Genomic DNA, 23,375 nt, shown 5'->3' on the forward strand with positions numbered 1-23,375 from the left:
TGCACGTGTCTCTGAGAGTTCTCCCCCCTCACTGATAATTTTTTGCCCCTAAAACTCACCTATAGTTGACCCAATAAAACCTCGGTTTTTATCTGTGGTGTTATCCAGGTGTTACAATTCAAAACACACACGTGTCATTACTGAATGTGACTAAATGCCTCTCCCGCCCCATGTCCCTTCTCCCTCCCTCCAGATCCGGGTGGTGAATGCATTCCGCAGCTCCATCTCCCTCTATGAGGGGCTGGAGAAGCCCGAGTCGCGATCATCGATCCACAACTTCATGACCCACCCTGAATTCCGGATAGAGGACTCTGAACCCCATATTCCCCTCATAGACGACACAGACGCGGAGGATGACGCTCCCACCAAGCGCAACTCCGCAAGCCCCCGCAACTCCACACCCACGCCGCCCTCCCCCACACCTGGCGCCACCGAACCCCCCACTGATCCCGACGCCCCTGACGTGACCCCCGCCGTGACCCCCGCACCGGTCTCTCCGTCCCCAAACCAGAACAATAACGCTGTGGAGAGCAGTAACCACCTCCTCCCAGAGGCCCCTAAATCAGGAACCCCCTCGGCCCCGGGAAGCCCCCTACACAGCCTGGAGACCTCCCTTTGATCTGACCCCCGCTCCACACGTCACCACCACTTTTCTGCCCGCCACCAAGGAGCTCAACTCGGGACGAAAAAAAAAAAAACGAACGAACACTTGGAGAGGAGAGACGGAGGGCTAGAAGGAGAGCGGAGTCTTGTGTGAGCTCGGCTCGGGCTGGACTTAAAGAACAGCAAACATTCAGAGGAATGTACGGCTTGGTGTGGATGCTTTGGTCTTCTTTTATTTTTGGTTCTTATTAATACCCCTCTGCAACACGAGGACTGTGTCTCCACCCCTCCCTCCTTGGTAACTTGTTTTTCTCGGTAAACAAGGGGTAATTATAAACTCAGATTGAAAGTGACCTGTTTTTATTATTCTATTGTTATTATTATTATTATTAATATAATTATTTTAATTGAGAAGGGGAGGTCCTCCTCCTTGGCTTGAAGATCGTCTGTAAGAATTATGAAAGAACCTTTAGCTTCTCTTTTATCTGAATGGTGTTGTATATTTATCTCTTTGGCCCTTGCTCATTCAAAACTTATTTCTGCTCCATTGGCTGTTAATATTTTGAGTTATTTATGTTTTTGGAAAAAGCAGGTCTGTTTACAAAGTTTGTAGATACTTTTTTTCTGTTTGTAGGCAAAAGAGCTTCCTGATGTATGATGCAGAAAACTGGGACAGAATAAGAAATGAATGAGAGGATTATTTCAGATACTGCTGTATTTTCAGGAAAAAAAAGGGTGTTTCTATTGAAACTTAACTATTTTTGCCTGCAAGTTTTATTTGTTATATATTTGTAGATAAATGTAGAACCTTCTAGCCAAACCGATAAACACTAAGGCTTGTATAGAAAAGAGGTCCACGGGGCGAGGTGTTTTCACAGGAGGCGGGAGGGGAAAGACAATTTAGGGCCTCTGTCCACTAACATTGCTATAAATATTTACTTCTTCCATTTCTTCGATAGTTTTCATGTGCACAAAACCTTCTGGATTCTCTTTTCATTCGTTATGTTGTGTTCAAGGATTTCCACATGTTGAAAGGTTCACTCATTAAAACAGAGTTAAGTATATATCTGGGCCCGTATTTAGCAAGCATCTCAGGATGACGCCTAGAATCGTGTTGAAAGTTGGACTAGGAAACAAAGTCTTACCTCAGAGTCGGACGTGGGGTCCTTAAGAAGCCTCCTGCGGTCACTTTCAGCAGGAAGTAGTTCTTCTTTTAGATTTTTTTTTTTGTGGTTTTTGCAACACTTTGGACCGTGAAATGAAAACTTGTAGTGATTTATTAGTTACATTCAAGAGAGACTGATCCAGATTATTTAACGCGGGATAAAGAAAATCCCTTCACTCGTGGCTTACGACAAATTCATTTATGCACATTAAGGCTAAAAATGTGTTTTTTGCCAAAACACATAAAAGCACTAAAATGACTTACAGCCTTTTTTTTTTCTTTCTTTTTACGACCACTATTCACGATTCAGCCAGAGCGCCTATTTATTTTTCACTAATTAGATCATGTAGACAAAACATGAATGTGCCTTGGCTACAATAATGATTTAGACGATGCTTTGTCCCATCACTCGCCTCCGGCAGGTCACTGTTACTCCTATAGCTAAACGTAGGACCAATTTCTGATGATCCTGGATCAGTTATGACTGAGTTTCTCTCCCTGGATGCTTGATAAATATGGATCCTGGTCATCATTTTGTTTTAAAAAAATAAAATTTAAATAAAAAAACTTAAAAAAAAGTTGGTGCATTTTAATTTCTACTTTTTCGTTTTTTTTCTCAGCAAAAACATTAGCCCCCTGCCAATGTACAATATTACCATTTGTTTACTCAGGCATAGAAAAAAGTATTTAATTTAAAAGGAATCTATAAAGAAAAGAACCTTTTAACTTCAGACTTCGTGTATTTAGGTAGTTAAACCATCGTCTTGGTCAAAAAAAATTAAAAAACAAGTGAATTATGTTCAGATTTCATTCAGTCTTTAAGATCCGGCTTTAGGAAAAACTTAATTTTACTCCTCTGAGTTCTTGTTTGTTGTCATTTTTCAAAAAATAATTAAAAACATAGGGGGGAGGGGGGTGAAAGGCTTTTTTTTTTTTTCTTCTTCTTCAACCCTGTCCATAAGACCATGAGTAAATGTTGCTGCATTTGATTTGTTTGTAAAATATTTTTGACACCTGTTGTACTGGAAACGCTAAAGAATTGGACATGTGCATTTTTCAAGAATAAAGACTAGGCATACACTGGTATCTATCTGCACAGGGTACTTTATTTCATAGCGTTCCTTGGGTAAAAATAATTTTGATACAAAGCATAATTTAAAAAAATGTACCTTTGTATTTTTATGACAATACTGATGATACCTTTCATCGTACTAAACCAATTTTGGATGATTTGACACCAATCGCATTATATGGGGAGGGTTTTGGCCACTTAAAATGTGTGTTGTTCTGGAATATTCATCTCAGGGTGCAAATGGTGTGAAAGAGAACAGGCCTCTTTTTAGTTTGTGTAATACCACACTTAATTCAATGTTTGGGACGGTGCTTGTCAACCACACGGGATGAATCGGGCAGCAGGCTGCAGATTCTTCCTGCAGCCTTCTGGCCGTCTTCACCTGAAGGGCCGTGGACAGGAGAAGGAAGTGGAGATGTTAAATCACAACAGTCTCTGAGGAAATAGTTTGTTTTCCATGTTTTACAGATGACAAAATAGCAGCTAGGGTCGCATACGAAGTGAGGAATTGAAAAGACAAGCGGAATCCATATGAGGAGTTTGTTCTGTAGCTTCTTCCTGTAATGGGAATGAATGTTTTTCCATCTGTTTTATGGATTATTATTTTTTTATCTTTTAACATTTGGAAATAAAAGTACTTCATGTCTGTTTATCTTGAGCATTTTAAATGGATATCGTGATTGGATTTACATTTGAAACTTGTCGAGTAATGTGTATGGTTTTTAAAAATAAAAAATGTATTTAGCCTAACTGCAGGGCCATGTTTTTCATTTACCGTGCAGTATTTATGAAACGAGTTCTGCGTTCAAATGTGGACACTGAAGAGTGAAGGGAGACAAACAAACATCCCACAGAAAATCTGAGTGATTTTCTCCAAAACTGCACAGTTGGGAGCTTTTTGTCAGCTGAAGTTCAGCCATGATTTCTTCTCAAACTGGATTTGAGGTTTTCCAATAGTTTAAAAAAACTGATCCTACTATCAAAAGGCTTCTTTGGGTGTATATTTTTCATATGTGTATCAGATAAACATTGCAACTGTTAAAATATATTTCAAAAATGTTGTGAAAGGCATTTGCATTTTATTTATTTTGCACAATTATGGAAAACAATAACATGAATTTTACATCCTTAGTGCAAATCGATGTTAAAAACTTTTGCCAAAGACAAACCCAGAGTGTATCCTACTGTAAATCCTGCAGATATAATTAGATATAAACCGCAAGTGATTATTTTCAATATAATCAATCGATATGCAAATCCCAATAATTTGTGTATTTGGTCTTAAAAATGTCAGAAAATAGTGAAACTTTTCCCAGAGCTTAAGGTAACATCACCTATAGTACATTAACTGACCTTTAAGTTTGTTTTAAATTTGTTTTGTTTAACACAGACGACTAAGAAAAATTCAAGAGAAGCTGGAAACCTTTTTTGCAGGTGAGGTCACGTACTTCAATTTGTGATGATGTTTGATTGATTGAAGAGTGCTGCCATCGTCAGTCAAACACACCCACAGACTTTATTTGTATAGCACTTTGCATACAATACATGTAACACAAAGTGCCCCCACACCCTCTGCCAAACCCCAATTCTACCTACCACCCACCCCCAACCCTCCATCCCACACAAACTGAGGAAGTGCCGTCTCTTAATCAAACTTTGAATAAAAAAAATCCAGAAGTTTCTTTATTATTTATTTATAGATTTTGATTGCGGCTCATTTAATTATGAATAATTAATATATAATATAGAAAAACTTAGATTTAAAAAACGAGTTTGTGGCTTTAAATTATACTTTATATATAATTCTATAATTTTAAAATGAATAGATTAACAGGATTTATTACGAATAATTAATATTATTAGAACTTTTTGTTTTCTAGATGTAATGTACAATGTTGCCCATAAAGATGGAATTAAATATTTGTACCTCATCCTGTGAAAAGATTGTGACAATGTAATTCCTATATTGATGAAAATTAAGTGAAAGTGAAAGTGAAAATTAAACCACAATTAAGCTGATGTGTATAAACAGGAATACATTTTAAAAAGAATAAATTATTACAACTTTATAGGCAACAGTGTATATTGAGTAGAGCGTGTGTAGTTGCACATCCAGGCCAGCAGGGGGCGGTAAACTTCTCTCTGGACCTCTGCCTGTAGCTCCCTCATACAGAGATTGTGTATACGGAAGATGACTCACTCTATTTCGTCTTCCTGACGGGCGACTACAACTACCACCAGGTGCGAATGTGAGCAGAGTAGAGCGAGACGACCCGTAAAGTAGAGCAGAGTGAGACGTCGTGTGTTGTTCCTCCTCTGTAGCAGCCGTGGTTGCTTTCCGCTCCGCAGGAATGTTGGACCCCAAACACTGGACGAAGGTCTGCTGAGTGACAGCTCGTAACGTTTCTGTGAGTACTGTAATCTATTACTCTGTGGGTGCGATAAAACATGCATAACCTGCGGTTTAATTAGTGTAATGTTAGTATAAGTGAACTCCCTCCTTTGTCTGATGTATGAGTGACCTCACCTGTACTCTCAGGTGCAGGAGTATGAGAGTCCCCTCACCGCCGAGCTCAACATGAGAGAGTGGTGGATCCATGTGGGTTTGATCTGCATCCCGCTGGTAGCCGTCTACCTGCACATCCCGCCCCCCCAGCTGTCTGCTGCCCTGCAGAAGTGGCACGGTGCCGGGGAGGTGTTCCACTTCAGGGGCAGGGAGATCTTCTACAGAGGTAAACACAGAGTCCACCCATCCATGCACTGTTACTGTCACAGGCTGAAATCCACCACCCAACCTTGCTGTTCTGGAGCTTTCTGTCAGATCACATGGTCTTCATCAGCTGTTATGCTTTTAAATGCTTAGATCTGTGTTACTGAGCTTTTTAAAGATCTGAAAGCTCAGGAACAGATACTAAATAAACACATCTTGTCAATTACTACTACTTAGTCACAGTGACTTATTAAATTAGATTAGATTAGATTAGATTAGATATACTTTATTCATCCCACAGTGGGAGAGAGGAAAGTGTAGCATACACTACAGAATTAGAAAAAAAGTAGAAAAGGCAAAAAAACAACACAATAAACAAGAAATTAAACAGACAGAAATATCTATATCCTACAATAAACACGAAAAATGATTGATTCATTGCGTAATCATCTAAGCGTTAATGTGACTCTTTATCATTCATAGTTGTTTTGTTTTTGTCATTACACCACACATCTTTCATGTGTCATGTGTGTCATACATCTTTCTCTCCTCAAACCAGACTCCTACGGTGCTTTGGGAAGCTCCGATGTCGTCATTCTCCTCCACGGCTTCCCGACCTCCAGCTACGACTGGAACAAGGTACCCACTGCACGTGCTCAGTAGCTGATTAAACACACATTTATAAAATGTCAGGTCTTTTTTTTTTTTTTTAAAAAGACTGAATTTGTGTTGTTTTTGCAGATCTGGGACCCACTTACCCAGCGTTTCCATCGAGTCATCGCTCTGGACTTTCTGGGTTTTGGCTTCAGTGAGAAGCCGGTGAGTCGAGTTTGAATGACTTCTGTGAGAGTTGTGTTTTGAAATGCTTTCTGTGTTTCTTACATAGATGCATGATCTCTTTCGTTTTTCTATTATCTCCAGCGACCCCACAGATACTCCATCTTCGAGCAGGCCAGTGTGGTGGAGGCTCTGGCGGCTCACTTGGGTCTGAGCAACCAGCGAGTGAATCTGATTTCCCACGACTATGGAGACACCGTGGCCCTGGAGCTGCTTTACAGGTACATGTGTGTGTATGTTGTGTTGAGTGTAGAACGATGAATTCATAACCCTGTCTCTCTGTCTCTATGTTTTTTTCTCCAGGAGTGACCAAAATCGCACAGGTCACCTGATCTTTAACAGCCTGTGTCTTTCTAACGGAGGTACAGTGCAGTCGAGTTGTTAACATTTTCTGGATGTAGCTTCTAAATCATGCTTCTGTTCCTTTTATATCGTTATAAATTGAACATATTTGTTCTTCTTGTGTCCTGCGAATCATCGGTTGCAACCGTGCACTGAAATATGATTGTACTCTGTTATATAAGTCACAGTCATGGGTAACACTTTTGTTCCTACAGGATTATTCCCGGAAACACATCACCCACGGCTGCTGCAGACGGTGAGTCACCTTTTGTTTTTTCTCCGTCCTACGTTTCAGCTCATGCAATTCAATGCACGGTGTGCAGACTTTAAAGACGCTGATGAGATTCGGTTGTTTTGTCTCCAAAAAAAGATACTGAAGGACTCCAGTTTTCTGGCTCCATTTCTGACACGTCTCACCAACTTTATGATCTTCCAAAAGGGGTAAAAGAACCAGACCAGAGAGAAATATATGTACCAGAATGTACAATGTACGATTCTTTAAATTGTTTCTTGTTTTCTGGTAGGATTGGAGACGTCTTTGGTCCGTACACGCAGCCCACAGACGCAGAGTTTTGGGACATGTGGACGGGTATACGCTACAACGATGGCAACTTAGTTATGGACAGGTGTGTGTTTGCTCTGTGTTATATTATCTTTACTGCTGCTTCTATCGGTGCACTCATGATGTCTTCTCCCTCTCTCTCAGTATTCTGCAGTACATCAACCAGAGACTAAAACACAGAGAGCGATGGGTGGGCGCACTCACTTCCACCTTCGTCCCACGTGAGTTGCATCAAACAGTGTGATGTGCATGTTAATAAATCAGAGAGGAAGCTTTTTTCTGTGCATGCCAAACGCTTCACTACACCTCGAGTTGTATTAACCCGGCAGCTTTGGCCAGAGAGCCGCTGATGCTAAGCTGCTTAGCCTGTGAGGAGAAGCCTCGTAGTCCATCTGTGGTCCTGAGCTCAGGAGGGGCGAGTGGGGGTAGGGATGTGTGTGTGTGCTACTGACACAGACCTGATGTAAGAAATCCAGCAAAAAGGATTTAGTCCGAGTTGGTTCTTCTGAGTCACTGAATCACTGAATAAATGTGACATGCTGCAGGATATAATATTATATCAGCACCAAAAAACTGGTTGGTCCAGATGTAAATATCTTCACAGCTGTTAGATGGATTGATATTAAATTGTGTAATTTGTATATTCATGGTGCCAAGAGGATGAACCCTCAAGACTTTGGTGATTATCTCTTAATCTTTCCTCAAAAAAACCATGAAGTCGAATGTTTCATTGGTTTACATTGTATAGTTGTTTGCATTCTTACATCATGTTTGTGTATTTGTGGAAAAGGAAGAAGAGAAAATACCTTCACACAAAAGGTACAAAGTCTGCTAAATTATGATCATAATGAGAAAAAACGAGCTTAATGGAGCTTCATGGTGTCTTTTAGCTTGTTGTTTTGGTCACTCTTCAGCTCTAAAAACTGTACACTACCTGCACCAAACACCAAACTACAGACAAAGTTTGCGGCTAGCAGGCGAACATCTCATTTTAAAATGAGCCATCCTCCCTCTTGTGTCACTCCTCTGTTTATGTTCCTCTCTCCATCTTTCCATCCCTCTTTGTCTTTAAGTGCACATGATCTACGGACCCCTGGACCCAGTCAACCCTCATCCCCAGTTCATCCGTCTTTACCAGTGAGTGCACCCGCCTCTGATTCTTAAATCAGTTATACGCTCATCTCCTGGCAGACCTTCATTTGTTTTCCTTTAGTCCCCCATCTTACCTCTTTCCTGTCAAAAGGATCTCACATCTAAATGTAGATTCTAGATGTGAAGAGGTAGTGGTTGGAAAACATTCATGAGGACAAACTGAAACCAATGATGATTCCACTTGAGATCTAGATCCTAAACTCACAGAATCAGTCAGTCAAAAAGATATCTCGTGTTTTCTTTGTTTAAATAAAAAAGTTGATATCCACCACAATACAATGGGAGTTTTGGCAGTCTTGCAATGTAATTTCTCACTTAAATTTAAGTTGAACCTGCAACAAAAGGCTGCCCACAGTCAGCAACTTTAACCACGACAATAAACCATAAAATGAAAATTTCTTTCTTTATGTCATTTGAACACTCAGCAGTGCTTTTGCGCCTTTTAGTTTGTAATGATGTCATTTATGTCAGTATGTTATCTTGTTCCTGCAGGAAGCTGGTCCAGAGGTCGACCGTCACCATTTTAGACGAGCACATCAGTCACTACCCTCAGCTGGAAGATCCCACCGGCTTCCTCAACGCATATTTCAATTTCATTCACTCTTTCTGAACCAAAATGCAACGCCCGCGTTCCAAGAATGAAATCAAGCCACTTGGTACTTTTGCTTTCAGTGATACATGACCTTTCCTGATGATTGTAAACAGGAGAAAAGACGAGCTAATTTACCAGCAACAACCCCTGAAATGTCAATTATTGACATTCAAAGATCAAATGTGAGCTAGAAACTTGATTGTATTTAATGCAACTAATCTGATGGACAGTGTTAATTTATGAAACCGCGGATGATGCATGATACTTAAGTTATGTTTGGTTGTGTGATTATTGAATTTATCTGTGGGACACATGTTTCGATTCCCTCCATTTTCCGTTGGTTGCGATCAGTTGCGCTCTGAATGAATTTTGATATGATTTTCTACATTTCTCTTGATGTCAATGAAAAAACTTTCAGCTTTTCTTCAAATAAAATTAGTTTTGTAAAAAAAAGTATGTATGAAACCTGATGTACTTTGATAGACAGACACTTTATTGATTTGACAGAAGGATATACTGCAAAGAAAACATGAGAAGACAGTATAAAGAAAGAGTGAACAAACTTTTTAGTCAATATACTCGAGTAATAAAACATTTGTTGTTTTTTCGGGGTTGGCTGCTGTCAGCATAATCATCGCAATATCATTTATCCATTCAAATTTTTAGAGCTGTGGAATTAGATGATGCCTCAGACAGATGAAAGTTTTTGTGGTTGCGTTGGCACGAAGCTTCAGTTTAACCCACGGACGCCAGGATGACATCAACAACCGTCTCTTCGCCGCTGCGGACCGTCACCTGCATGGTGACGCCATCGGCCAGTGCCAGGCGAGCACGAACCAGCACGTCATGACCTCCCCGAAACACACCTGAGAGAAGAGAAGGGGAAGGCAGAGCCAATTAAATTACGACTTAACCCACCTGGCATGTCAATTAACAATGACTATTTATGTGTGTGACAAAGAGAATCATGTTTTATAGAAATATAGGTATCTTAAGTTACACAAGAAACATTTTATCTGTATAAAAACAACCCTTTAAAAAGGACTAAATAGTGACCGCCAACCGTCCGACATCCAACACCCACCAGCGAGGAAGAGGACGTGCGAGTTCTTGTTTTCAGGAACTTTATCCGAGCGCTCACATGGCTGCATTCCCAGGAAGCTGATGATGTTACCGACCGCCTCTGTACAAGAGAACCACAGATTAGTCACATAACACTAGGCGTCAGTTGTTGCATAACCCAAACATTGCTTAAAATGTTGTGTAAATCTCAGAAAAAACAAGCAGTGAAACTTCATGGTTGGGTAAAACGTGCGAATGCCAACTCCGTACTTTTCACCTTGATCTTTAAATGTCAAGAACTCAAGAGTTGTGCGTACCGTCTAAAGTTCGTACAGACGACAGGGCAAAAGTTTCTTCTTTCTCAAAGTCGTCTCCCACTTCTTCCCACGCCGCTGCAAAGTTTGGTTTCAAAACCTTCTGGATGTGGTCGGCAACCGTCACCTCCAGATCTTCCAGCTACAGAAGAAGAGGGCAAGAAAAACACAAAAGATCGAAGGATGAGGGGAGAAGAGTTGAAAGGACACAAACAATTATTTACACTGATGACAATACACAGCTCATTCTTCTTGTTTAGATAGTTTGTGGGGGTGCTGTGATCACGTACCACGTATTCATCATCGTAACCGTCATCGTCAGGTTCTCCTGTGTTGGGGTCGCAGTCTCTGACTAGGTACTTCATGGTACAACTGAACGTACAAGACACTGTGGACAGACGGGAAAACAATTTCCATCAAAGGCTATTTTATTGGACCATGTACATGTATTTTATTGTTTGCATGTGTGTTGCATGATGATCTAAACATTATGAAATCATAATAATAACACATACCAGCTGTTGGGTCGTCTTCAGGCAGGCGAACCAGAGTGTAGCAGGAATTCGGCTGACTGTATGGGAGGCTTGGAGCCGGGATGTAGTGTATCACCTCATAGGCCTCTGATGGCTCCATCTGTACTACGACCTGAGCAAGAGCAACACGATACATTCATATCAAAGCTTTGTTGTTGTTGTTTCACTTGAATTAAAAATACTACTGCCTCTCAGCCGATACCTTCTGCAGAAGCTGGTCATTCAGGGTGTTTGTACAGTCGAACTGGAACACCATGTGCCTGGCGAAGGTGTGTTTGACGCAGCGCACCACGTATTCTGTCTCAGCCTCCGTCAGCTGCACCTGGTCGGACGATTTGAAGAGTGGGCCGAGACCTTGGAACTCTGGGATGGCCGCCAGTTGTTCTGTCAACGAAAACAAAGGGAAATACAAGACCGGCATTTAACTAATGACATCAGCGTCTAACTGCATCGTACTCATCTTGAACCCGATGACATGTCTTACCCTGATAAATGTCCTGGCGTGATGGGGCCAGCTTTTCTGGCAGTTTGCTGGTGGCAATAGGGGTGATTTCTGGGAAGAAAAAAGACACTAACTATTCCTGACAAGTATAAAAATCAAGAGACACTCTGTGCAGATTAATAAATAGCTATGTGATTGTACCTGTCTTCTGTTCTGTGATAGGAGTGGTGGCCAGAGGGACAGACTTCATGTCGAAAGGCTTCTCCGAGGGCTCCAAAGTGTACTGGTGGAGGGACTTCTCCAGGCCGGGAATGGAAACAGACAGACCTGAGAGCACCAGACAGAAGAGGAGACATTAAGACTTGACCACAAACACACATACTGTGTACACTGTGTGTGTGTGTGTGTCTTTACCGTTGAAGATGTAGGCAGCGTTCAGAGCCTTCTGCTTCTGCTGCAGCACGTTCATGTAGAAAGTAGCTCTGTCGCGCACTTCATCATCGCTGTCCATCATGCACCTGTGAGAACGCAAACGCGTTGACGTCATGTTTATGAGTATATATTACATATATGGAGTCTCACAATCACATTACAAAGAATTGAACCAGTGTTTTTCTTTGGATCTAGAAAGATCAAGTGTAAACAAATACCTCTGCATGAGAACCAGGACGCTTGGCAGCAGATCGTCGTTTTGAGCTCCAAATTTAGCCAGAGCGCTGACTGCAGCTGAGGGTGGAAAAAAAAAATGTTTCAACTGGTTAGAAAATGGCTGAAAAGTTAAAGTAGTGCTGATATAATTTGTGTATAACTTGGATGTTGGGGAATCAGTCCGTGGAGGCGTTGGGGGCTGATTAAGTTTAAGTATCACACTCTCTCTCTCACCTGCACGAACAGCCTCGCTCTCCAGCACCACTCGGTTGAAGATGAAGCGGATGTATTTGGAGGGTTGCGGGGTGCGCGGGCCCTCTTTGCCCAGCAGGTGCAGGATCTTTGTGGCCAGCACTGTGTGCTCGCAGTCCTCGATGAACTCGCAGAGGTGGGCCAAGCCCGTCTCTTTGCTCTCTGGGTTCTCCTCAATGATGCTGATGATGCAGTCCACGATGGCCCGCTTGTATTCAAAGCCGCCCTGCAGGGAAACATGGTCACTGTGAGTCTTCAGCATAAATACAACTGCAACAAACACTGTTGGACAAATACTCAACACTGATGTTATAAAACACATCTGTACGTATACAGCTTGTATAAAGCAGATTTATTCTGAATACCTATAAACATAGAAAAACCAGTATGCTCTGATTACAACATTTCTCTCTCTGTAGAGGTAAAGATATCAGTGAAGTAAGGGCAAAGACCAAAGTGTGAAGGACCGTCGCCCATTCGTTAATCATCGACTTACATCATCTCTGAGCATGTTGGATAAGAAGTTCATCATGACGCTGTGCTTCCTGGGATACTTCTGGCACAGAGCGCTGATGGCCTGGACCACCACCACCTGGAGTAAATAATCAGATTTAGCACAAGAGGAAATAACAGGATTAAAAAAAGTGAATCTCAGATTGGAAATTTAATCTTTTTTGTGAAAAACAACTCGTCATGATACATTCTCACACTTTGTTAGAACGCCAATGCAACATTCAGACTTTGGACAATGTTTTTCCTGCCTAGCCTTCATTTCCAAACTGTATGTTGTGTTTTTTATGATTTAAAGCAAGATGAATTGATCATCCGTGGACAAATCTATTTTCCTCTGTGGAGGTCAGATGATAAACACAATTGCAGGGTTTTAATGTCCTATTCAAGGATATTTCAGGAACTTCTGAAATGCGATCCCTACTAATTATAACACCTGGATATTCTATACGTATGGATGAAACTACAAAGTGTCTCCGACCTTGAACTCGTCCGAGATCTCGGAAACAAACGAGGAGATCTGTTTCATGAGACGGTCCACGCTGCTCTCACTGCCGGTCTTAAGCAGAGTGGTGATGGCCAGCGTGGCGATGCTGCGGTTCGAGTCGGTGATCAGGTTCTCCAAGTCCAGGTTGCAGGCAGTCACGGCTGATGGATGCTTCATTGCCACCTGGTGGACAGAAAGGAACATGCCAGTGTGTCACAATTACAATCTGGTTTGACCTTACATTTAAAGTGTGTATCAAGTAGCAATATAACTTTTGGCCAATTAATGTGAGCTATGCTTCTACGTAATAAAACAAGCCACGTGAAGGAGGGACGTCAGGTGAAGCTGTACCTTGTTGAGGGTCCTGACTGCAGCGTATCTCAAGGCTGCTTTGGGAGAACTGCAGAAGAGCTGCAGCACTGTAGAAAGACAGAAATACGTTCGCAATGAGACTCATGCTGACAGTGAACAGACAGAAATGAAAAAATGAATGAAGGGTGTGAGTAAAGTACTGACCAGACACAGCAGGGGCCAGCTCCCTGGCTGTACAGTTGGGCATGTGGACAATGGCAGAGGCAGCCTCATACACCACCATCTCATTCTTGTTCCTCAGGCAGCTCTCGATGAAGTCAAACAGGGGGCTGTCGTGACTGAGAACAAGACAGAATACAATCATTTTACTTAAAGTGCTCACATGTCCGTATGTGTCTCTACAGGAGCATCAGATTACTGCAGGTGTACTCACCCTCCCTCGGTCTCGTCCAGCAGTTTGCTGGCGATCCTGATGAGCATGCAGTAGGCGAAGGGAGACTTGAGACCAGACTTGGTGAACTTGTTGAGCATCTTGGTGACGGCGAGGCGGTCGTTCTTCCTGAGATGATACAACAGGCCCAGGGCGTGGTACTAGAAGACGAGACACACACACACAGCTTTGAAATGAAACTCTGCCCTCTACAGACAGAACAGGAGATTTAAAATAACATGAATCCTGAAGTATTTATGCATGTCCGTACGACCCCACCTGGACCATGATGTTGTCGCTGGAAGCCGCTTCCTGGGCTTCATTCACCCAACGCTTCACCACATCGTAGCTCATTTTCACCATGTGCTGAACACACACACACACAAACAGAAAGGACTTTATTACACAGCAGATATACAGATACACAGTTAAGCAACTTTAAAGAGATCTTTCTGGATTTATAATTAAAATGTGAATCTGTGCCATTTATTTACCAGTGAGGAGACCAGGGCTGAACTGGACACACTGGGCACCTTGTCAACAATAGCCTGCTTCATGTATCTCTCTATGGCCTGCAGCATGGTGGTCTGTGGAGGAGGCAGAGAACATTTAGATTTTTAATGAATTATCAGAATTCAGTTATATTCACATGATAAACAAGGAAATCGAAGCAGCACTCACATCTGTGATCCTGCAGAGCGCTCTGATGGCAGGTCCGCGGTACACATCTTCCTTCCCTGTCATGTCTTTGGTCAGGCTGTAAAGTACAACACAAAGATTCATTAAAGACACAAAAGCACATTTAAAAATATCTGTTCTCCTCTGTAATAATTTAAATAATCAAACAAACCTTAACTATTGACCAGATTACATACAGAGATGAGAAAAACCTAATTCTGTACGTCCATATCTGTCACTTCATTTATCCTGGTGTTACAGGATGATCAACAGTTGCAGTAACAAATGTAAACAAACTCTGGGTAAACTGCTTCCCAGGTACTTCGACTCATCCGAGAAAAGACACCTCCTAGGGCAGATGTCAATATTTGATAGGGATTTGACATGGTACAAACCTGCTAGTGACAATGATGACATCCTCAGAGATGTTGGCCATCTCTTTGATGGTCAGGTAGCACATCCTCCTCAGGGTTTGCTGGAAGACGAAGAACTCATAAACTTACAATATTTATCTCCATAACATGTTCTATAAACCCTAAAATATAATATAGCATCCAACCCATTAACTTGTGAATGAATGATGCCTTACATCATTGGACTGGAAGAGCCTGGTCATCGCAAAGAAGGCCTCCGTGGCCTCTGTGGTCCCAAAGTGCTCTCCCTACATGAACAAAGACATGAGTGTGTGAGAGAGAACACACACACACACACACACACACACACACCAATAAAGAGCTACTTCACATGTTTGCCAAACAACGTACCTGGTTGAGGAGGTAGATAATCTTGGTGAGAATGTGGAGGCATCTTCTCGGGTTGATAGGAGTCTCGTTGAAGATACGCGCCTGTGAACAAGAAGGGGGAAACTCATTTCAGCTGTTAAGAAATATGTTTTTTTGAACATATATACTTGTTTTAATAAGCAGGCTTTACCTCTTGCAGCACTGCACTCTTCTCCAGATGCTGGAAAGGGTTTGAGCCACTTCCTAAATATGCAAAAACACATGCAGAGTCAGACTGTGACATTAAACCTTGTCGTGTCACTTTATGGAAAACCAACACACATAAAGGATAGGGATGTAATGATGCATCGTGACACGATTAAAAATCGGTACAAATGCGTGACGATTCACACCGGTTGAATGCGAGAGAAGTACGATATGTTCTTTTTCTTTTTTTTATAAATTAGAAATAGGTTACGTTATCTTAAAAAAAGAGTCACTGGTTGGTGATTCATTTGTTCAACATCAGACATGGCGACGGTAGAAAATAGCTTTGAAACAGAGGACGCACCGAGCAGTTTGAAATCACCTGCGTGGATTCTCTATATACACAAATACAACCAGACAAAACTAAAGCAGCATGTAAATATTGCAAGAGACTGCTGACATATAGCGGCAACACGAGCAACATGCAGCAGCGTATGTGATCGCACATTACACCAGTTTACTTGTGAGATTGTTTCTAGGTTGGTAGCGTAGTGGGTTAAGCGGCCGCCCCGTGTGTGGAGACTGTAGTCCTCGCTGCAGCTTGCGCAGGTTCGAATCCCACATTGGACGGACTCTGCCCCCTGCTTCCTGTCTATCTTCAGCTGTACTATCATTAAAGGCATAAAACCCCCAAAAATAATCTTAAAAAAAAAGAGATTGTTTCTAAAGAAAGGAGATATTTGTCATGCATTTTGTTGTTTAAGATGTAAGTTGCACTTTTTGAAGAGAACACAAACTGTTTGAGAGTTTCTGTAAAGAAAGCACCTACAAATAAAAACATAATTGTATTTGGTCATAATTTGTCTGTAGCTCATTTTGATAAAACAAAAAAAACCGTGAACCGTATCGAGTCGTGAGTTCAGTGTATCGTTACATCCCTAATAAAGGACGCACAGCTCATGCTACATGTGTGCAATACAGACAATAATAAAGGATAATAATAAATAACATGTGAACTTGCAGACAGATGTCCAACATGAAGCATCACGTCATTCAGAGAGGACACATCTGTTAAAGAGCAAAACCATCGGCTGACACCCAGCGATGCTATAACGCTACACTAAGCGCACAGCTGTGATGTTGTAACACCGAATAAAAGCGGTCACAGTGTCTCAAATGTCTGTTTTATAAACATAAATTATCCACAGTTAACGACCAGCTTCATTTCACCAGCTAACTTTAGCTGCGCGGCTAGCTGCGGCAGGCTAGCCTCGCGTTAGCTCGTCACAGTTAGCGGACAAACAACAACAACAACAACAACAACTAGCATCTTCTCTCCGCTCTTACCGGACTCCTCGTCCTTCTTGTCAAACTTTTTAATCATCGTGCCGGACTGAAGCTGGCTGTCTGTCGGACGCGGGCAGCAGATGCTCTCCTGGTCAGAGCAGAAGCTACTTCCACGTAGCCAAAATGAAAACTCACTTCCGGCTCGCAACGTCCACGTCAACGGAACTCACGTCTGCGTCACGTCACTGTGCGTCACCGACCGGCAGGGGGCGCTGCTGACAGACGACCAGTCTGCTACATGTAAATAAACAAATTAGGACTGGTAACAACTATTAAAATCAGTATTTAAATATTAATTCAATATTAACTCGCACCATTTCAATGCACATTCCCACATTTGGTGTAATGACATTTTTTTATCATGTCTGTACATACATTAATACCTGCAGCTGCTGCTGCTGCCGAGCTGTATATATGTTACTATATACTGTTATGGAATTTTCTATCCTTAGGTTACACAAGGTCACATGTGGGCCTTGAGGTCCTCTGCAGTATTAGTTGTTTGGCTTTGACTAGGTGCCACCATATGTCAACACTGTGGTGGGTCGAAGAGACCTATTGCTGCCTTCATAATCATAATAGATAGCTTGCTGTTGATGTTCCATCTGCATGAACAGACATCTGTGTCTCCAGACTACAATGTGTTGACAATAACAGCTGCATGGGTAAAAACATTCTCTTTGGCTAATTCTGGGCGTGTAGTATTTGTGGTGTTATCTTCGGGGTTAAAGTCTATCCACCAGGATGAGTTGGGCAGAATGTGAGACCGACTCAGACACTTGGGGTCAAAGTCAAAAGTAAAAAGTTCTTCTGATGGACTTTGAGAGTGTCTCTAATTCTCCTTGATCAAGCATCAATAAACAATACAGCATAAGACATCAGAGGCTCCTGAACACTTTTTTCCTTCCTGACCTCACCATTGACCTTTGACTTCAGCAATTTCTCCACAACTAGTAAAGTTGAGTAAAAGTGGACTTTAAAAAAAGTCCCTCAGAATTATAGGTGAGTAGAAGTATAAAGTTGTATAAAATGGTAATACTAGAGTAAATCAAGTACCTAAAAATTTGCATCTATGTACAGTATTTAAGTAAATCTACTTAGTTACTTTTCACCACTGCTAATTGATAATTCAACCTTGTGGGGTGTAGGCTGGGTATGGGAATGTACTGGAGGACAAAAAACACTGAAAGTGGTCCAACATTTATGAGTAGACTAACCTGTGTGTGGGACGATCACCTGCAGAGCTGACTTTAAGTCAAATGGCCACCAGATGTCGCCATTGCTCTGTGTCTTGTGTCTCATTGTAGGTTGGTGACCCCAGGAAAAAAACCCTAAGAGCTACTGAAGTGTTCAGCTCGGTGAATTTCTCATGCACTGACAAAATTAAATTGACTGGTAAATATTTCAACTGACTGCGTAGTACAAGTTCTAATCAAACATATTATAACCAATATATATGTGACTTTTAATACTTGGCATTTGGTGTTGTTATATTGATATTTGATATATTGTTTTGTTTCTTTTTGCACATTTCTGGACTGTAATTTCTTGTTATCTAAAAGCCAGCATATACACCTGCACCTCTATGAGCTTAAACTGACCAATAATAGTGGACACATTAGCACTAGGTTTTTAGGACGGGGGGCTCAGCCCCAAGGAGATGCACAGGATGTGAGCGAACGTAGAACACAAGCACAAAATTTAACAAACACCTAGCAGAGAAATTATTTATTAGTTATTAGTAGTTATTTATTAGTATTATATATGTGTGTGTGTGTGTCTGTGTGTGTGTGTGTGTGTGTGTGTATATATAACCTGGCTTCAAGTTGGCTTCAGCCCCCCTAAAACAGGCCTAACGATGCCACTGCACATCAGCCTTAAAGATAATAAACTAGTAAAGGAATAAAATACATTATATAAAAATCTCATAGATCCTGTTGTTCAAGTTTCTGCATATAAAAAAAGACAAATGTAGTTAGTTACATCTGCTTTATTTGAGGAAAAATAATCCTTTATTTTGAGTATAAAAATAACAGACATCTGATGAACACATACATTCCCATGCATTTGCATTTTACTGATCTTGCAGTTGGTCTGTACAGTATTTCAGTGTCAGTGTTGTGTCGATGTTTCACATTAGAACAAACCTCTTAAAAGATAAATATTAAATAAATAAATGAAGCAGCAAAGAGAGAGAAAAAAAACATCATGATATTAAATCTAATGTTACGATTATCCAACAGAATTACAAAACATCTGCTGAAGGATGTAAGAATTAATAATCACAACCGCTTTCTTCTTGTCCTCTTGTTTTAGTCCAAGATTTAAAATTTGATGACTCCGGGGCAAACTAAGCACATTAAACATTAATCAAAAGAAAATTGAATGGCTTGTCGTTACTCAAAGAAGCCCTACTTTACTGCAACATGAAAGAAAAAAAAGAAAAATTGTCTTTGTAGATTTGAAAACTGAGACAATTTCATCTGTTTCTAATGCAAAATACATCTCACCAATCATCTTGATACAAGTCAAATGAATTCGTCCCTATTGCTCTTGACTTTATTCTGTCTAGTGACACTGTTGCTACAAAATCACACCACAGAGACTTTACCTGTAACACAAGAGCATCTCCTGTCTTAGTTTTACTAGATTTATCAGCCAATGTTTGAAGGATCATCACCAAACTTTAGTCACAAAGTTTCATTAGTTCGCATTTCTCTATTTTTTTCATTGAAATAATATCATAAGACACTTTCCAAGAACTTTTCACATGGGAGCAACTAAATGATATTGAAATGAAATGAAAAAAAAAAACCCTTCTCCTGGAGAAACATCATTACTTTAAAAGTGAATAAGAAGTGATTCATTACACTTGAGTGGCGAAGAGGCCAACACTGGTCATGGCTGTCTGTTAAAGTTGTCCAACATGTTCACTTTCTCCGTCCAATCTGAGCCAGCAAACGCGCGTTCTCCGCCGCCTTTGCGCGCAGGTTTTTGGCCTTGGCCACATCAAAGAGGACGTTCATGATGTTGGTTGGGACGTCCAGGGACAGGGTCACCCTGCTTCTCCGGTCCCCTTTGCTGCTGTTGCGGAGCATCTGCCCTCTGAGCTTCGTTCGGCTCATGAAGCGATAGTTTGCGGGACTTGAAGTCCTTTTCTCCCGGCTGGATTCGGCAGAAGAAGAGGAAGAAGCGGAGGATGAGGAAGAAGAGGAAGAAGAGGAGGAGGCGAGATACTCCGCGGACTGCAGGAGGGACCCCCAGCCATCTACGGGCGAGTAACCTGGCTCGTCTTCGTCGCTCCGGACCCCGACTGCCATCTGATCGTCGCACAGGAGATCGGAGCGGGACTGGTAGAGGCGGAGGCACAGGCTGGAGGTCGGCGTGCACAGGACCGAGAGCAGCAGCAGGGTCTTCAGGGACGACAGCATGCTGTGTCCTCTGGGACCAACACAGGTGAAGAGGGAAACGGAAGGAAAAGTTTACTACATGACATTTAGTCTTTAACATTTTAACAACACTCACTGTCCACTGAACAAGATATTTCATTTTAAGGGAGAGAAATGGGCTGAGAGTGGAGTGGATCTTAAAATAAGGTGTACTTAGTCTTAATGCTGCTCTCACAAGTACCGTCTTTCCAATTAAGTAAACTAAGCATGTTAATTTTCCTTGAAATCGAAGGAAATTAGGTCTTCTCTTATTAAAAATATAGTTTTAGGACTCTACGATTTTGTTTTGAGATCGGCAGCTCATCTTGTGTCTTCGGAAAAGTCTTACATCCTTTGCAGAAGTACATTTCATGTCTATATTGGACCACAAGCCAATGGTTTAAATGCAACTGGGTCACAAAAATGTATGCAATCATTTTCGCGCAACTTACCACTCGTGTCCTATAATTATAATAATAAAAAACAGCTAGAGAGGTCAACCAACACGTATCTCTGCAAAGTAAATAAAAAAAAACCCAAAACAAACAAACAGAAATCCTCAAAGTCAAAATTTGTTGAGAAATCCCGATGAACTGATAATGTGTGCGGAGGTCAGCAGTGCGCACTGTCTGACCAGCAGTGTGTCTTGCTCGTCCATTCCCACCGCATTCATTTAGTAGGAGCCATCAAACTGCAGCCCTACGCCAGCAACAACGTCATCTCGATGACATTTTGGTGCGCTGTGAAGTATCCCATTGGTTGTGATGCAGTGATGTAGTGGTACATTAAAAAAAAAAGTTGTTAAATGTGACCTCCCGTCGGTAAACATGAGACATCACGACCACAGAAACAAAGGAACACTTGTTGTTTTTTTTTTTTCATGCAGACTCAGACCCCTAATGAGCGGCTTAAATTAACACTTTACCAGCCAATTAAAGACTTTTATAAGAGCAGAGCTGTTTCTTCAGGACCATGGACAGATCTTTAATTCAGCACCAAAGACAGCTCCATCTTTTAATTTCTTAAATTTAAAGCATAAAAAAGTGACTTCAGTGTTGCATTGTCACACTTATGTGCAAACTTAGTTGCATTAGTTAATGAATCAATTGGTCTGCAGCTGTTTTGATAATAAATAATGGATGATGGTCGAACAAAACAAGTAATCCTTAAACTGTGTGAGATTATGATACATTTTCTGACTATTAATAGATATTTAATGAAGAAAATAGTCATCAAATTGATCAATAATGAAAATCAGTCAGTTTCAGTCCAATTTGATACCACTCTCGATAAAATGGGTCTTCATTAATGGTTAATTAATCATTGATTAATATAATTTATAATCTGGATTGATTGTTATCAAGTTTGTCACTTTGTAATATGTCATCAAGTCTTGAACAACATGCATTAAGTCAATAAATGTTGTATCTCACTGTCCGATAAATTCAAGTCTGCAGCTGTAAATGTTGAAAAAGTTGATAATAAATAGATTTTGCTCAAGATGCTCCACAGAACTTTTCTAGAGATGGTCAAGTGAGACGTGAAGGAGTTTTGATGAACTAAAGAAGTAACTAAAAAGATATAGCAAGTGTGATGCTGGAGAAGAATAAATTACAGCCTGAAAGAACCCAAAATTGGCTCTATTATTGAAACTGCAAACCAGTATCCTTGACTGCTACACCTCCATCAACACTGAGTCATTTGAGATGGTGCTTCAAGTATCTTGCAATCACCCTTGTTGACAATAAACTGAGTTTTGAGCGTCACTAGACCAACAACCAATTTATGAACCCTGCCAAGTGAGGCTCCCTGCCATCCAGAAACACAGCACACTCTCACACGTCACACCCCTCCTGCTCCTCCTGCATCATTCACGTCAACATGCTCATGGTCATCAACCAAAACAAACTCCTTAAAACACACACACAGCCTATAATCATCATGCACTCTCTTGTGTCGTGTTGCATGTGTCAAGTTCCTTTATGGAGGGCAAGAAAACATCTATCTAACATTGATAAAGTCATTAGCTTCTACTTACAATACATTATAAAGGTACAGCCTATAGCTTAAAAATGTATAAATTATTTAGAAACCCAAGTTTAGTTCCCTTTAATGCACCATAAGATGACATAAAAGGTGCAAACTCAACTTCAATCTATGGACTCAAATGAGAAAATGATTCAGCGTAAACTGTCTTTAACAATATTTCCAGCATGTATGAGTTGCATGCTGTATACAGTATGGCTATATGGAAGAAGACTCTGAGATCTGGAGAAGATTGTGTTTTAATTAAAAGATTCACTGTGGAAACCACCTGCAGTGATGTGCATTGCTATATCAAAACGAAAAGACAGCATGGAAGGGGCGAGACGATCAAAGGGCGTTGGGTCAAGCTCTAACGAGCAACTTCATCGTGACATAAATATGACTGTAGGTCTTCACAGCTGGAGTAATCACAGTCTGTGACGCACTGTGCAATAAGATGTCCTCCCACTCTTGCTTCCGCTCTGAAATGGAATTACTTGCTCTTCTTTAGCTACAATGGGAAAAAAATCACACGTTCATGGATTGTGTTGTGTTACAATTGTTCTCCATCAAGGCCTTTTTTTAACGTCTTATTTTAACAAGTGAAAGAATATCTAACAATAGGCTCTTTTGATGATAGTGTCCCACTTTCTGTTTAAGTGTGAATTGTCATGACACAAGTGAATTTTAAGACACTATCACGAGCCTAGAAAATCAATTTCTTCAATCAGAACACAAAGTGCTCTGCCAAAGTTAAAACAAGCTTCACATGACAGATGGTATTGGTGTCTTTTTTCCTTGTTTTACTTAGTCCAGGAATCAAAGTCTCTCAAGCAACCACAAAGTACAGTTGAAAAGCAGATTGAGTTTTTGAGTGTTAAACTAAACAACTAAGAATGTTTATTCTGAACTGTGATTGTTTCTTGTCTAGCCATGAATATTC

General features: G+C 41.0%; 4 protein-coding genes across 8 annotated transcripts in view; 2 read left to right on the forward strand and 2 right to left on the reverse strand.

Moving 5' to 3' along the window:
* The window catches only part of atp2b1a (ATPase plasma membrane Ca2+ transporting 1a), a 35,451-nt gene extending 31,861 nt beyond the window's left edge, over positions 1-3,590 (forward strand). For 3 of the 4 annotated variants that reach the window (XM_027291879.1, XM_027291881.1, XM_027291880.1), the window contains one exon: positions 194-3,590. In XM_027291879.1, coding sequence (XP_027147680.1) covers positions 194-619 — 426 coding nt within the window. In that variant the 3' untranslated portion in view covers positions 620-3,590. The remainder of the gene's footprint in view (positions 1-193) is intronic. The other variant, XM_027291882.1, reaches the window with a different exon arrangement.
* Positions 3,591-4,933: 1,343 nt separating this feature from the next.
* mest (mesoderm specific transcript) lies at positions 4,934-9,422 on the forward strand. Its single transcript, XM_019266706.2, has 12 exons — positions 4,934-5,248; positions 5,380-5,572; positions 6,110-6,189; positions 6,292-6,369; positions 6,472-6,608; positions 6,691-6,749; positions 6,945-6,985; positions 7,100-7,170; positions 7,254-7,355; positions 7,436-7,512; positions 8,365-8,428; positions 8,936-9,422. The coding sequence occupies exons 2-12, from the start codon at positions 5,419-5,421 to the stop codon at positions 9,051-9,053; spliced, it is 981 nt and encodes a 326-aa protein (XP_019122251.1). The 5' UTR covers positions 4,934-5,248; positions 5,380-5,418; the 3' UTR covers positions 9,054-9,422.
* An 85-nt stretch (positions 9,423-9,507) lies between these two features.
* copg2 (COPI coat complex subunit gamma 2) lies at positions 9,508-17,135 on the reverse strand. The gene is made up of 24 exons (XM_019266695.2): positions 16,980-17,135; positions 15,637-15,689; positions 15,468-15,548; positions 15,293-15,364; positions 15,099-15,178; positions 14,707-14,782; positions 14,520-14,612; positions 14,305-14,391; positions 14,029-14,186; positions 13,800-13,933; positions 13,635-13,702; positions 13,278-13,466; positions 12,783-12,878; positions 12,269-12,512; positions 12,037-12,112; positions 11,801-11,904; positions 11,588-11,713; positions 11,429-11,497; positions 11,147-11,328; positions 10,927-11,056; positions 10,702-10,799; positions 10,415-10,553; positions 10,120-10,218; positions 9,508-9,901 (listed from the first exon to the last, which is right to left on the reverse strand). Exons 1-24 carry the CDS (start codon positions 17,014-17,016, stop codon positions 9,771-9,773), a joined length of 2,622 nt encoding a protein of 873 aa, XP_019122240.1. The 5' UTR covers positions 17,017-17,135; the 3' UTR covers positions 9,508-9,770.
* A 1,628-nt stretch (positions 17,136-18,763) lies between these two features.
* ucn3l (urocortin 3, like) lies at positions 18,764-21,268 on the reverse strand. Of its 2 annotated transcripts, none has more exons than XM_019266655.2 (2): positions 20,860-21,268; positions 18,764-20,427 (listed from the first exon to the last, which is right to left on the reverse strand). In XM_019266655.2, exon 2 carries the CDS (start codon positions 20,408-20,410, stop codon positions 19,910-19,912), a length of 501 nt encoding a protein of 166 aa, XP_019122200.1. In that variant the 5' UTR covers positions 20,411-20,427; positions 20,860-21,268; the 3' UTR covers positions 18,764-19,909. The 2 variants fall into 2 exon arrangements, with proteins under 2 accessions (XP_019122200.1, XP_019122193.1); XM_019266648.2 differs by having other exon boundaries at positions 18,764-20,420; positions 20,860-21,266.
* Positions 21,269-23,375: the final 2,107 nt, after the last annotated feature.

This window comes from Larimichthys crocea, chromosome XX, assembly GCF_000972845.2.
Source record: "Larimichthys crocea isolate SSNF chromosome XX, L_crocea_2.0, whole genome shotgun sequence".
Taxonomy (NCBI): Eukaryota; Metazoa; Chordata; class Actinopteri; family Sciaenidae; genus Larimichthys; species Larimichthys crocea.

Coding starts and splice junctions, on each gene's coding strand:
- mest (XM_019266706.2), top strand. CDS start 5,419: ATGAGAGAGTGGTGGATCCATGTGGGTTTGATCTGCATCCCGCTGGTA. Junction 7,356..7,435: donor GGCAACTTAGTTATGGACAG/GTGTGTGTTTGC, acceptor CCTCTCTCTCAG/TATTCTGCAGTACATCAACC. Junction 8,429..8,935: donor CAGTTCATCCGTCTTTACCA/GTGAGTGCACCC, acceptor TTGTTCCTGCAG/GAAGCTGGTCCAGAGGTCGA.
- copg2 (XM_019266695.2), bottom strand. CDS start 17,016: ATGATTAAAAAGTTTGACAAGAAGGACGAGGAGTCCG. Junction 15,549..15,636: donor AGAGTGCAGTGCTGCAAGAG/GTAAAGCCTGCT, acceptor TCTTGTTCACAG/GCGCGTATCTTCAACGAGAC. Junction 11,329..11,428: donor ACGCCAGGACATTTATCAGG/GTAAGACATGTC, acceptor TTTCGTTGACAG/AACAACTGGCGGCCATCCCA.
- ucn3l (XM_019266655.2), bottom strand. CDS start 20,410: ATGCTGTCGTCCCTGAAGACCCTGCTGCTGCTCTCGGTCCTGTGCACG.